Here is a 16,038-nt window from a genome sequence, read left to right as displayed (position 1 = left end):
TTTTTTTTTTAGAAAATCATACCTTACGGGGCACCTGGGTGGCTCAGTTGGTTAAGCACCGGACTTTAGCTCAGGTCATGATCTCACAACTTGTGAGTTCAAGCCCCGCGTCCAAGCTCTGTGCTGACATCGCAGAGCTTGGAGCCTGCTTCAGATTCTTTGTCTCCCCCTCTCTCTGCCCATCCCCTACTCACACTCAGTGTCTCTCTCAAAAATAAATAAACATTAAAAGAATAAAAAAAATTTCAGAAACATTAAATTATTAATAATGTTGTTAATAAAAAGAAACAAATTAAATACCACAAAAATAGTTATTTTCTTAAAGCCTGATTATCAAACTCCTTTTCAAACTGTCTGGAACAGAAGTATATATGACTGATAGTTTTCTCAAATATTGTTATTATAAAAACACAAAAATGGGGAAATTTTATACTCTAATTAAACTTATTATAAGACTGCTATTTTAAAGATTATTTTAAAATTAGAAGTTAAAGGAAGCCCATTCCCTGAAAGGTAATATAATTCCCTCTGCAAAAACTCATTTTTGCAGTATTGAAGTATTTTGAAGTATTTTTTTTTTAATATTTATTTTTGAGTGACAGAGTACAGGAGGGGGAGAGGCAGAGAGGGAGACACAGAATCTGAAGCAGGCTCCAGGCTCTGAGCCGTCAGCACAGAGCCCGACACAGGGCTCAAACTCACAAACTGTGAGATCATGACTTGAGCTGAAGTTGGACGCTTAAACCAACTGAGCCACTCAGGTGCTCCAGATTTTATCTTTCTATACTGAATATGTCAGTATATAGAAAAGTATATACTGAATTAAAAAAAATTTTTTTAATATTTATTTTTGAGAGACAGAGAGAAACAGAGCATGAGTGGGGGAGAGCAGAGAGAGAAAGACACAGAATCCGAAGCAGGCTCCAGGCTCTGAGCTCTCAGCACAGAGCCCAACGTGGGACTTGAACTCACAAACTGTGAGATCATGACCTGAGCTGAAGTCAGACACCTAAGTGACTCAGCCACCCGGGTGCCCCACAGATTCCTAGTATGCTATTGGAAAATTCAAAAGGCACACCTGAAATTTTGTTACAAGAATTCACAATGTTTATATACAAGCACATAAATACTTTTACTCTCCTTAATACATACTTAATTTTTTTAAATCATTAGTATTTTATCTGTGCTAATATACAATTCACTCTGGGGCACCTGGGTGGCTCAGTCAGTTTAAGCGTCCGACTTCGTGTCAGATCATGATCTCACGGTTGGTGGGTTTGAGCCCCATGTCGAGCTCTGTGTGGACAGCTAGGTCAGAGCCTGGAGCCTGCTTCTGATTCTGTATCTCCCTCTCTCTCTGACCCTCCCCTGCTCACGCTGTCTCTCTCTCTCTCAGAAATAAATAAAAACATAAAAAAATTTAATATACAATTCACTCAATATAATAGAAATGCACAGTGTCTACTAGCATGTAAGTTCCGAGAGGCAAAGACTTGGTCTGTCTTGTTCACTGTTGTATTCCAAGCACTGAGAACAGTACCAGGGAGAGAGAAAAAACTCAATACATAATTGCTGAATAAATAAATGTGTATGTACGTTAGGCCATTTCTAAAATAATGTTATATTTAATGTTAATTATTTTCTTTCAATTTTATAAATCTTTATCCATAAACATCAAATGAGGCTAAAAACATCTTTAAAGAAAATGATAGTTTGTATATTTAGACTAGAAAAGCTTACATCACAAAGTTAAATAAACAAAACCCGTTTTAAAATAACGTTAACACTTTAAGAGCTCTATGGAGTTAAAATTTATTTGTGCCAACAGGCTGTACTGTTACCAACTGATGAATTACTACTGGTCACTACATTTCTCTTCTGCTATTTTATGGGAGATTTAAGTTTAAAAATACAGATAAGGCAGAGCAAAAGGCAAAGAGCCTGGGTCTTATTTAAAAATGCTTAGCATTTTCCTTAAAGCTACATTTTTACCTACAAGCTTTATTTTTAAATTATTAAGCTCTGTGAGCAATCTAAATAAGTAATCACACACTACTGTGACGTGATAAGAAACACAAAGTCAAAACACAGGCACTTTGCCTGCATTGAGCCCTTTTAAAAATGAATTCTCTTGGGGCACCTGGGTGGCTCAGTCATTAGCCAACTTCAGCTCAGGTTATGATCTCATAGTTTGTGGATTTGAGCTGGGCATCAGGCTCTTGCTGACAGCTCAAAGCCTGGAGCCTGCTTCAGATTCTGTGTTGTCTTTTCTCTCTGCCTCTCCCTTGCTTGTGCTTGGTCTCTCAAAAATAAATAAATGTAAAAAAAAAAGTAATAAAAAAATAATGAAAATGAATTAGCTTTATTAATTTCATTTAATTTTTGGCACTGTATTGAAAAAGGAGATTTCTGTATGGACTGTCCTATTAACAAAGTGTTTTTTAAAGTATGTTCTTCACTTATATTTGTCAATATGTAAACATAAACATGATATTTACAGTCCCTGCCTAGAATATTTAAATTAGGCAATGATTATTCCTCTTAATAGTAAAAGGTTAACACCATTCAAAGAAAATTTCACATTATTCCAAATTTCCATTAATTTCCAAGTAAATAAAACTACTTCTTAGCAATTCAAATCATTTTAAAATTTGCCAGGTTTGGTTGATGTGTGAGGATGGGAAGAAAGATAAGCTGTGGGATTTTAGAATATAAAGCAGGTAATATTTAAAAAATAAAAGCAATTATTTCATCAATGTGGGACAGAAAATCCTTTCACCTCTGCAAAAATTCAATCTAAACTGAAGAAGCAAATCAAGAAACATGTTTATCTATTCAACAACAAAAATAGAAGTACAGACATGTCCAAAGTTACTGATTTTCTTATGAATATAATTCAACAGTCTTTTTCATATGGTCTTCTGGAGTCAACACTCATCTGTTTTTAATCACTTTCAAGCTTTTAACCGTTTATCTCATTTTATTCAGAGTATTTTAATGAAATGATCATGGTACCGGACATCTTTTTTCCACTATCTTAACTGAAAAAAAAGATATTTTCGATTACTCAAATAATACGGTGTCATTTCAAAGCTTCTGTCCATTCAAATGTCACCAATAATTATCAGTATTTTTACTGGCTTAATACCAGCTGTACAGTGAAAAACTTTGAATAAAATCATAGATGGTCAAAAGTTAAATTCCATAGATCACATATTACAATTTACGTGGTGATAATCTATTTTTTAAGTTAAAGAAAAACAGTATTTAATAAAAAGTAAAACAGAAATAATTTGTTTACATGTTACCATTAAGAGTCCATATACTTCTTTAAAACAAGAAGGATGTATTTAGTAAGAATTAAAACATTAATTGGTTAATGTTAAACTTACGTTGTGGTTCTTAAAACAACTTGATAGATCAAGGATTTGACTGTTACATTGTTGGATACTGGATAAGAATGCCATTTAAAATAACTATAGCTCTGGAGTCTATTGCTTCCCCCCCCCCCAAAAAAAAAAAGCCCTACAGTGATCCTACTCCATGTTTTAAACTGAACCCAAATACCTCTTGGAAAGCATAACACACACACAATCAGAAATATACATTCATTTTAATTTTAATTTTTCAAAGTAGATCAGTGATATTTTGTCACTAGTCTACAATAGTTATAACTGGCTAAAGATTGGTTTATTGATTAAATACTCATAATCATTCTAACATTGTGCTGACTATACAGAAATAGTCAGAAATTCTTACTTTCTTTGGCTTTGCTCATTATCTTAGCATCCTCAGAGCCATTTAGATTCAAACATCAAATCAGGAAACAACATAAACCACACAAACTTGAAAACGTTTGTTCAGTGGAGGATTACCTGTTCAGTGATCCTCATGTGGAAGTCATGAAAGTCACTGTAACGACGATAGGTTTTCCACATCTCCTCGCTGTTCAGACTGCGCCGGTGGACAGTGATAGCATATAATGCGTACGTCTTGCCATGATCATTACACACGCCTGCCACAGCATATGGGTCATAGTCAGCATATACTAGTCATTTCAAACAAAATGGAGAGGAGCAAAACACACACAGAGGAGGAAGATGAAGAACAAAAACGAACAAAACATAAAATGAAGAAGAATTTGAAATGACAGACTGAGACAAAAGGATGTCACCAAAGGATAAAAAAGATTCCCATCCTCTGCACTCACATCCACAAGATTTTATGACAAGTACATTGTAAGCTTATGATGACACTACCAACCACACAGTAATATCCACTTCGACTCACGTCCTCAAGAGCTTGTACCTATTCTTAGTTATGATACCACACTACCACCTCATAATACAGCATTACTCTGCACATATTTAATAGAAAAGTAACAGAAACAAAATAATAACCTTTGATAACTAGCCTTCACTATTCAGTTGTATTTCAATTAATATCTCTCTTACCAAACAGAAAGCAAAAGCCAAGGACTACAATTTATGTACTTTTGGCAAGTCTCTTTACAATTTTCAAAAATTTACAAATGTAGTTCATCCTGTAGATTTAAAAAAAAAAAGACATTTTCCTACATACCATTCACATGAGGTAAACTCTCAAATCAAAGCCTGTTCCCATTTTGTATTAAAATTAAGTAAAGAGATCTGCTTTGAATCATTTTCTCTAATTTTCTTTCCTATTTTCCATTTTCCTACCTTCTTCTAGTGTTGGACTCTATTCTAGATCATTTCTTCAGGTCTCTATAAGTTTACTGAATCTCTACTCATCTACATCTGGTCTATTTCTTAATCCATCCACTGACCTCAATTTCATTCACAGTATTTTTTTCTATCATTTAATTAATTAATTAATTATTTTTTTCATAGTGTTGAATGCTTGCCTTAGCTTTTATCTCTATGAATATTTTTAACATCCTCCCTGGCTAGGTTGGTACACAATCACTTGAGGATGGCTATATCTGGACACACCCATGTTGGGAATCAAGACAGGCTTTCAATTTCTTATGGGCCACAGATATCATTTCCAGACATCATCATGACATTCTGTTTTTTTCCCTTGACACTAGGCTTCTTCTAGTTCATTGTTCATATTAAACCGTTCTTCGTTACTCTGGGCTTAATGTGAAGGACTAGGTTCCAGCTTACTATGGCCTTAGCTCATCCTGCCACTTCTAAGTTTGAGAGGCATGAAAATGCTGTTAAAATCAAAATAGCAAGGGAGCCTGGGTGGTTCAGTTTCAGCTCAGGTCAGGCTCCATGTTAACTGCAGAGCCTGCTTAAGACTCTCTTTCTCTCTCTCTCTCTCCCTTCCTTTGCCCTTCTCCCCTATTCAGTCCCTAAAATTAAAAAAAAAAAAAAAAAGATTAATTAAAAAATTAAGGGGCACCTGGGTGGCTCAGTCAGTTAAGCGTCTGACTTCAGCTCAGGTTATGATCTCATGGTTCATGGGTTCAAACCCCACGTTAGGCTTTGTGCTGACAGCTCAGAGTCTGGAGCCTGCTTTGTGGATTCTGTCTCCCTCTCTCTCTGACCCTCCCCTGCTCATACTCTCTCTCTCAAAGATAAAAAACATCAAAAAAAAAACATTAAAAAAATTAAAATCAAGATATCAATGTTTATGCTCCTGTGGGCTCCCTGGCTTCAACTCCACTTCACTTTCCTGAATTTATTTTTCATCACAGCCTATGGCACCTGTACATTTCTCCCTTTAGCTATTTTTATTTTACTATTTTCAGCATTTCCACATGTGGAAGGCAGGATTTCCTATAGCACTTTAGATTACCACACTGCCCACAAGTATAAATTGCTATTCTAATAATAGATTACATTAATCCATAATTGTGGGAGGAAATAGTGGCTAAGCTTTAGAGCTGACTGAATTTCTTGTATTTTGTATAAAATGAGGCAAAGAAGGGTTTGCATAGCATCTATTAAATTATTTTAATAGCATAAAAGCTAAAAACCTATACTGGCAAGTGCAGTTTGGACAGAAACCTCTTTTAAGCTTTCATCAACATTTTTCTAAGATTGGAACTTTCTACTCAAAATTGTCCTTTACTCCATTTTAATCTAATATTAATTTTCTGATTTGTCAAAATGTAAGCTTAGGGATAGACTCTGGTCACTTCACTCTCTGAGGCTTTAACTCTATGTAATATTATTTATTATTCACTGTTCACTTCTTCCAAACATCCTTCTCTCAGAGACCTGTGCAGAACAAACTGCACAAATCTTTCTCATCCTGTTAGAGAACCAGCACCACTCAAATTAGTTGGCAGGACAAGGGAATAATTTTATCTGCAGTGTTCAAGAGAGGTTTTGTGAAAAAAATAGAAAGCAAAAGCCAATTAGGCAACAAATCATAAACAATTAGGAGTTAACAAGAGCAAGAAGAATAGGAAGAAACAGAAAAGAAACTAAGGGAAGAATGTTAAGAAAGCATTTGAGAAAACAGTAACCAGGTTTCTCACAAACTTACTTGCATAGGAGCTCATGACTAGGGTGCATGCACAAGAGGAAGAATAGGTTGTGCAGAAGACAAAAAGGTAATTTAATTTAAAAAAGATAATGAGGCTGCAAATATGTATTATGAGATGATGGCGAGGTATTATACTGGAAGTAGGTTTTGCTTTCATTAGGACAATGTTACTCACAGCAGGTGATGTACAAACTGTTTGTCACTAATCCATAATGAGATAAGGGACTAGGACCAGAACGTCAATCAACCTCTCATCACTAAGTACACTGCTTAATTTAGCTAGTAGTTTTTAAAGTAAGATTTCACAAAGAGAAACAGTATGCACTAGTCCACGGATCATTCCTTGAGAAGCACCTCACTAAAATCTATGTTCTACTTCCTGTAATAAAGATGTAAAAAACATAAAATCTAGACTCAGACACTCTGAAGTCTAACTGGTAAAATATTTATTGAACAAAGGCTAATATATAATATCTACTCATGTAATTACTAATGTAATCAATTAGTCTCATAGCAGCTCTGTGAGTTAAAATATTATTGATCCATTTTATGGATAAGCAACTGAAGTACAGAGAAGTCAAGGAACTTGCCAAGTTTACCCAGCTATTAGGTAGCAGAGTTGGGACTTGAACCCATGCAAATGGGGAAAAAGCTATGCTCTTCACAACTATATTATGTTGCCTCTTTAGTATTCATACTTAAGTCTGTCTGAGAGAAAACAATTTATTAAAAATGCTTTTAGTGCTTTCAAACATTTTAAGAAGCTAATAAACACTTGTTGAATAAATGGACAAAGCAGCTAAAAATCAGAACATCCAGAAAAAAGGAAGATCTACATAAGAAATACGAACACGAGTGTCTTCCTTGAGACATAAAATTTAAGGTCTTCAAGAAAGAAATAAAAGAACAAATACTAAATACCTGCAGTTTAACAAAGACTTTCACATTTGGAAGACAAACCAAGAGAGAGAAGAGAGATTTTTAAAAAGAATTTTAAAATTTCAGGAAGGAAAAGTAAACAACAGTGAAACAACTATAACAAAAGCTAGAAAGAAAAGCAACAAAACCTCTGGTTTTACTGACAAAGGTGTCATCTAATGACCTTTAAGAGCAGGTAAAGTATGCACCAACTAACTGTAAAGGATAAAAGAACAACTTAGACAGCAATTATAAATAACTTATTTTCACTAATATGGCAGGTAACACAGTGTAAAATGAGACTCTAGCTCCAATGGGAAGCAAAAGAAAACAGATCTTAAAAAAAAAAAAAAAAGCAAATTATCTTAAAACTGCAATGGTTACTTTAAGATCTCTTTTTAGTACCTAAAATGTAAGCATGAAATTGAACTGAGATACCTCAATACAGTAACATTTCAAATATAATCCGACAGACATGCTCCTATAATCTAGGAATAGTGAGAGGCTGGATAAGTAAACCACCATTATCTACTACTCATCGGCATTATCTAATAACCCAGTGGCAATGATGGACATTGATTTTTTTCTCAGCTCACTAACCATTTTGGATATATGCTGACTGAGTCACAAAATTTTAGAAGTTTCTCACCTCATCTGAGCATTTCTTAAACTTCTGTAAGCTCCTATACCAAAGTTTCATTAACTCAGTTATCTAGTCTGACTCTGCATTATGAAAAAGATTAAAGTATATAATCCACCCCAAGTGATTTCATAAGAATTATGCAACAATTATCAGCTACATGCAAACAAGAAAAGGAAAAGATTGGGTTTCAAGAGTTTATTAGCTATGACAAACTGCTTAGAATTTAAGCTTTTCCAAGTGTTAAAAGTAACAACCTTAGAGAAAGAAGATATAGAAGTATATTATAACATACATATAAGGTATCATCAAACATGATACAAAGTATGTATCAAACCATATACATAATAAACATTGTAGAAGTTAATGAAAAGCTCACTGAAGAGAAAGATGTAACTTAAAAATTTGACTACACAACAGAAAATGGTTTGTAAAAATAAGTGGAAAATAATCCAGGTGTAATAATAATCAATAATTTTTAAGTAATAATCATACCACAAAGTCTCTTACCAGTGTCTGAAATGTAAGCATGAAGTTGTACTGAGTCATCAGAAGATACATTTGAAAGGTCATCTAAAGACTTGGAAAAAAATGATAAAAAAATGTTTTTAATTTTATAGGAAAAAAATGTTAAAACATTTTATATCACAAATGCCTTACTCATCTTTGTGCCATGTAAACTTTATATTATTTGTATCCCTCCCCCAACAATAATCTTATTTATACCAACAGGGGAGAGAAAATCCACGATTAAAAAACTATAAAACAAAATAATTCAGAAATCAACTTAGTACATCAGATTATTTCTTCCTTCATTGTGTATCTATATATACTTGCTACTTCTCAATTATATTCAATACATGGCAAGAAAAAATGGAAAAAATCAGTAGACATATTCTTAAAATTTCAAAATTTTTTAAATGTACTAGAGCCAACTCCCTATTATTTAGCTTTTATTAATTTAGAAATAATTTGATTGCTTATCTAAAATGAGAATAACAGTACCTACACATCGGTTATACAAGGATTAAATAAGAAGACATGTAAAACATTTAGTAAGACTGCCTAACACAAAAATGTCACCTATTATTATGATCTATATGACGTGAATCCAGAATCTAAGACAGATTTTAAATAATCTTGAACAATAATCCCACAAACAAAAATCATTACTGAGTAACTCAAAATGAATCTTTTTTAACTATGGCCTTTGGGTTTAAATTTAAATTTTTTTGCCTCAGGTACATACACCCACACATAACTAGAAGGGAACATAATCACATCTTGATAGACTGTGCAGAAAAGAGTTAACTTGAGCCAACTATATTTCTAATAATAATAATACCATATTATATGCTTGAAATTACTGAGGATAAATCTTACATGTTCTTAATATAAAAATGGTAACCATGTGATGTGACAGAACAGTTAGCTAACCCTACGGTGGTAACCATTTTGTAATATCAAATCAGTATGTTGAACTTATATAATGTTCAATGTCAATTAAATCTCAATAAAGCTGGAGAAAAATAACAGCAACAAAAAAGAATTAACGTGAAATTGCTCTCCTCAGAAAGCAATGCTTACAAGCCTGGCTCTTGGATGACATCTGGGAATTTAGATTTAGGGAAGGATCCCCTGCTAAAAGTAGTTCACTGTACCTAACCGGTTTGTATAAACAATGTGGTTTATGCTGAACACCCACTTTCCTTTTGGGAGTCTGGAAATTTAGAATGTACTAACCAGTTTGCCTATGTGACCTGCCTCCAATGAAACCCCTGGTCACTCAGTCTCAGATGAGTTTTCATGGTAGCTACATTCACATATGTTGTCACATTCATTGCTGGGGGAATTAAGTATGTTCCATGTGACTTCCATGGGAGAGGATTCTTGGAAACTTGTACCTGGTTTCCTCTGGACCCTGTCCCATGAGCCTTTTCCCTTTGCTGATTTTGCTTTATATCCTTTGTCTATAATAAATCCTATCTATAAGTATGACTATGCTGAGGCCTGTGAGTCCTCTTAGTAATCACTGAACATCAAAATGGTCTTGGGGACTTCTTGACACACAGACATTATATGGTTCAGGCATATCTTACACTTTAAATTTTTTTTGTTGTTATTTTATTTTTGAGAGACAGAGAGTGAGCAGGGGAAGGGCAGAGAGAGCAGACGCAGAATCTGAAGCAAGCTCCAGGCTCCGAGCTGTCAGCACAGAGGCCAATGCAGGACTCGAACCTACAAACCGTGAGGATCTTGACCTGAGCTGAAGTCGGCCGCTTAAAACCGACTGAGCCACCCAGGTGCCCCAGACATATCTTACACTTTAAAAAAAAAAAAAAACACAGGATCTGAATGAACTCTGAAGTCTTAATAAGATATTACCAATACTACGGAAGAGTCATTTAAATGACTTAAATGCAGCCATACATATGACACAAAGCCATTTACATTAAGGCAATTTCATTCTAAGGAGAAGCCAAAAGTTGATCTACTGAAGATTGATTAAGAGAAGCAAAATCTGATAATTCCATACAGATAACCCAGAGTTATTTCCCTGGTCAAGTCAAGAGGCGAATCATTAAATTAAACTGGGTCTAGTCCAGGCTTCACCAGTGATACCTTGAAAGACTTTAGACAAATCAACTGATCTTTCTTGTACCTCAGTTTTCCCAATGACCTAATGGTGTAATACTTGCTCTGCAACTTTGTCATTTTACAAAGTGAATTATAATGATTTGAAAAGAAGAAGACTGCACTTATTTAAGTGGTCATACGACTTATAGTAAAATATCGTGAGAGAAATACAACCTTGTTTTAATATTACTTTTATATGGAAGAAGCTACAGAGAAAATAGAATATTCTACAAAATTCAGATTGTTATCTACTATGATCTTCAATTACAATCACAGAGAATATAAAACATTTGTTTTTCAAAAAGTATTATTGTTGTTATTACTGTCATTATTATTATGATTAACCTTCCATTGTAGGTAAGATTTCAACAGCTAAATGCTACTTACTTATTACTTTAAACATGTTAGCATCTTACATGACACAACCCAGAAGTTGTTAGAAAACTATATATAAATGTCTTTCTAGTACACTTAAAACATACAATTAACAAATATTATTTTCATTAAATATGATGAAATAATCTAATGAAACATCTCTTAAACACTAGTCACAGGTAAAATGCAAATGTAAATATCAAGTATACTATATAAAATTACAAGTGGTGAAATAATATTAACTACCACATTCTGATTTAGAACTATAAGTATTATTTAGTAAAAGAAAACTATGATTTCAAAAACAAGTGCACTAATACTGCTCTCAAATACAGTTTGTATAGTAATCCTTGGGTTAAGATTCTTGACTCTTGGAAACAAAACAAAACAAAACAACAAAAAAGAAGATTTTTAGAACTACTATGCTAAGTCAAAAACTGAAAATTCAGGGTTTCCTGGGTGGTTCAGCTGGTTGAGTGTCGAACTTTGGCTCAGGTCATAATCTCACAGTTTGTGAGTTTGAGCTCCACAACGGACTCTGTGCTGACAGCTCAAAGCCTGGAGCCTGCTTTGGATTCTGTGTTTCCCCCTCTCTCTCTGCCCCTCCCCAGCTCATGCTCTGTCTTAAAAATAAATAAAGCATTAAGAAAAAAATTTTTAAACAAACAAAAAAAGCAAACTGAAAATTCAGATTTACTATGATAACCCACACAACTATGATGGCACTGCTAGAAATGTTTATAATTTATGTGCCAATCTCGATAGAAAAATGAGTAAATCATTATAAATAAATATATTCTTTGCTTACTATGTGGGAAGAAACTACTATGGCCTATTTTACAAACACAGAACTATTTTTAAAATGAAACTATCCATTAAAATTTGTCTATATATTGGGATGCCTGGGTGGCGCAGTCCATTGAGCCTCTTTTTGACTCTTCATTTTGGCTCAGGGTCATGGGTTGGGCTCCCTGCTGAACATGGAGCCTGATTAAGATATTCTCTCTCTCTCTCTCTCCCCCCACCCCCACCCCCCCGCTTTCCTTCTCCCTCTCCCCCACTCACACACACTCTCTAAAAAAAATAATTTAAAAAATTGTCTACATATTTAAAAAGAATTTAAAAGACTCCAGCTACTTAAAAGCTTGAATTTAATAAAATTATGTGAATAACAAAATACTGCAAGTCACCGACCTCAAGTGTGACCTTTGCCAATCAAAAGACTGTTTTGGTTTAGATCACTATATGATAAAGAAATTGTTAAAAAAAAAAAAAAAAAAAGAAATTGTTCTTATCAGGGCACCTGGGTGGCTCAGTCGGTTAAGCCTCCGACTCCAGCTCAGGTCAGGATCTCACAGTTCATGAGTTCAAGCCACACATCAAGCTCTGTGCTGACAGCTTAGAGTCTGGAGCCTGCTTCAGATTCTTGGTTTCCTCCTCTCTCTGACCCTCTCCTGCTAGCGCTCTGTTTGTCTCCCTCTTAAAAATAAATAAACTATAAAAAAATTAAAAAACAAATGTAAACCATTCTTATTTGAAAAAGCATTTATTCCAGATATGGAATAAAGGAAAAGTGTTACTAGCGTTCACGTATTTGTATAAGCACTACAAACATGAATACCTGAAATTTCAAATGAAGCAAAAGTTTCATCACATTTAGGAACTTTTTTTATTATTCTTTTTTGTTATAAGGCTATGCAACACAACAAACAAATGGTAGTGATAACAAAGGACTTTGGACAATATTTTAAATGTTACAGCATCTTTGATGTAACACTATGGCTGACCACTTTGGTGTTTTGTTAAAGGTTATAATTTATAGAGTAATAAAACACTCAACATGGTTATTTTTTATATAAATGTAGTACTAGAGAAGACAACATAAGATAATGGACCTCTAGGCCATTTAGCTATTACAAGAAGGAAAAGTAGTGTAACTAGAATGAAAAACAAAGGAAACAATCTCTCCCTAACTCCCATCCTCCACAAACTCAGCACTGAAACTTTCATAGAAGATAATATTTCTTCCTAGGGGCATTTTATGAAATAAGTTCTTCATGACAAGGATGGATGTATAAAAGAACTGAAATGTTCATTATTTCACACTTCACTATGAATGTATAAAATGCCAAAGAGAGCTTTTATGTTAAAAATATACCATTCTTAAACTTGTAATCATAAGATAAAGTTGCTCGATTTACTATAAGGCTTAATTTTTTTTTTACAAAAACCTGCATTTGTTACAGTGTACACTATAAGAAATATCTGGAATTTTTGAGAAATCCTAACTAATTTTGTATTTCATTTTTACATACAAAAACAAAGAGCAAATTTCAATGTACACATTTATATATCACAAGTTTAGTATTCAAAATACCACTAGTCAAAGTCACTTCAAAATATTAAATTTGGGATTCAAGATATGAAATCAATTTTTTATCAAATTATGCAGGTGTAACTTAAGCCAACTCTTACAAGTGAAAATAAATTTCAGAGGCTTTCTTATGTAAATTTAACAATTCTTTTAAAGCAAGTAACTTCCTATAATATTAAAGGATGGTCTGTGCTTTTAATATCTCATTTATTTCTGTATGTTATGGCTTACTTTTTATATTTTCAAGCCACTTTAATAATTAAAGCACCCCTAAGAGTACTTACCAAATTTATGCTTCCTGTAGGAGACCCATTAAAAGATTCTGTGGAAGGGGAAATTCAACTTAGTATACATTAAAAACATTTTGGAAAGAGCTGTTTAATCTAAGGTTAAAACACTAAGAACGAAAGTCACCGAAGCAAAGACTTATTAACGAAAGAGCAAAGAAAACTGTGGTACAGTTCTCCCAAACACCTGTTCCCTTAAGCCTCATGGTTTTCCAAGCCAGATATTTCAGTGAAAATATTTATGTACCTGAGTGGCCCCATCTAAAACATACACCAAAAACAGACGTTCATGTACAGGAAAATAAGATTAAATATTTTATTCTCAGAGTATCATATGAAGTTGTCTGATACAGTGTAAATATGAGGAAAACACTGCAGAGTGAAGTCCATTAAGAAATGACTCAAGTATTTTGTTAATTCTTAGTGGATTAAGAAGCATTACAAATAAAATTTTTCTTTCCTGTGAGGAATAAGTAGGTTAGTTAATACAGCTATTATTTCCACTTCTTCTTAGTAGATTTGGCTCAAAAACACTGCAACCCTAGATTCTTAAATCAATATATAACTAATAAAACAAAATATATAAAACTCTACATGCAATGCCATTTAATTAAAGAGCAACTAAAAATTCTTTTTAAACAGTAATGTTAGAGAGCTAAGTCAATGATACATTATTAAAATTAATGTCTTTTCCCTCAGTGTTTTGTTCTATATCTGAACACACGAAGTTATCATTAAGATGCACCTCTGTTAGAAACACAAATTAATATACGGTAGCAATATTCATATACAGATTTAAGGTAAGATATGGTTTCTAGCACTTAAGAGATTATGAATAAAAGCTACAAGTCAATTTATAAGACTTTGAAGAGTTCTTACTATAGGATCAAAAACTACTCCCACAGAATACATTGCTACTATCACCATTTTAAATTATATATTATTTAGAAGGTGATACAATTAGCTGATTATGATTCAATATATATTCTTTCATTCTGGGTCATAGAGCAAATCCACTTCACAATACTAAAAAATTTCTAAAGTAGATGGAATTAAAATAAACAAAAACCTTTATAATAGTGTTTCTGGAAATAGCACTGCTACTTGCAAATTATAACAGCTCTGTAAAAGATTTTTCAAGCGACAGTAAATACAGATATACTAAACTTGAGGTTACCTCCCACAGATGTATTCTTTAAAAAAAATTCCTTAATTATGCATCAAATTCACTGCTTATTTGGACAAATTTAAAGTTTGGAGTTTATCAAGCCTTACATATTAATTAGTTTAATAAGTACTTATGAAGTGGACCACTAGTAAAATGGCCATAGGGTCGCACAATATGGAAACTTGTGCTGTAAGGGCTGCCTCTCCCATTCTTTTTAAAATAACTGCTTATATCCTACTGTTAAAAACTGGTATTTGTGTTTTAGTTTATAAATAACTTCCATATACATAATTTCCTTTACATCTGGCAAATGATGTGATAATGACTCTGAAGATACTATTATGACAAAAATTTTATCCCAGATTTACAACTAAGAAAAATGAGGCTTAAGGAAATCAAGTGTTTGGCCAACATCACACAGGTACTAAGCAGCAGAACTGAAGTAAAATCTAAATATTCTGATTCTCAAAGTCTGCTTTCTTCATTATACCATAGTGGTAATAGCCTCATCTGAAAAAATTCAAAGTTGGAACAAGCAACACTTGTAGCTTCTTTCAGCTTGTATTGTGCAGGACTCGGACAATAGCATAATTAAAGAGAACAAACCCTATACTTTTTAAAACAATGTGTTATGTTTCTCGGGTGTGGAGTTTGGTGAGTTCCTTATAGATTTGGATACTAGCCCTTTATCTGATATGTCATTTGCAACTATCTTTCCCCATTCCATCGGTTGCCTATTAGTTTTATTGATTGTTTCCTTTGCCGTGCAGAAGCTTTTAATCTTGATGAGGTCCCAATAGTTCATTTTTGCTCTTGATTCCCTTGCCTTTGGGGATGTGTAGAGTAAGAAATTGCTGCAGTTGAGGTCAAGGAGGTTGTCTGTTCCAAAATCTATAAGGAATTCAACAAACTCCACACTCGAGAAACAAACAATCCAGTAAGGAAATGGGTAGAAGATATGAACAGACACTTCTCCAAAGAGGACATCCAGATGGCCAACAGACACATGAAACGATGCTCAGCATCCCACCTCATCAGGGAAATACAAATCAAAACCACACTGAGATACCACCTCACGCCAGTCAGAGAGGCTAAAATGAGCAAATCAGAGGACTCTAGATGCTGGCAAGGATGTGGACAAACGGGCACCCTCCTA

At 33.8% G+C, this 16,038-nt stretch overlaps 1 protein-coding gene across 4 annotated transcripts in view; it reads right to left on the bottom strand.

Annotated features, from left to right (window-relative positions):
• Positions 1–16,038, bottom strand: part of SNX13 (sorting nexin 13) — a 130,527-nt gene that overhangs the window by 18,001 nt on the left and 96,488 nt on the right. For all 4 annotated transcript variants that reach the window (XR_005526769.1, XM_039223473.1, XM_039223474.1 and 1 more), the window contains 3 exons: positions 13,712–13,749; positions 8,552–8,621; positions 3,876–4,015 (listed from right to left, as the gene is read on the bottom strand). Coding sequence is in view for 3 of the 4 variants with exons in the window: in XM_039223473.1 (XP_039079404.1) it covers positions 3,876–4,015; positions 8,552–8,621; positions 13,712–13,749 (248 nt within the window). In the remaining variant the exon portion in view is untranslated. The remainder of the gene's footprint in view (positions 1–3,875; positions 4,016–8,551; positions 8,622–13,711; positions 13,750–16,038) is intronic.

Source organism: Hyaena hyaena, unplaced genomic scaffold (genome assembly GCF_003009895.1).
Source record: "Hyaena hyaena isolate Hyena2069 unplaced genomic scaffold, ASM300989v1 scaffold_1360, whole genome shotgun sequence".
In the NCBI taxonomy this organism is placed as follows: domain Eukaryota; kingdom Metazoa; phylum Chordata; class Mammalia; order Carnivora; family Hyaenidae; genus Hyaena; species Hyaena hyaena.
This window is presented reverse-complemented; position numbering and strand designations above follow the sequence as displayed.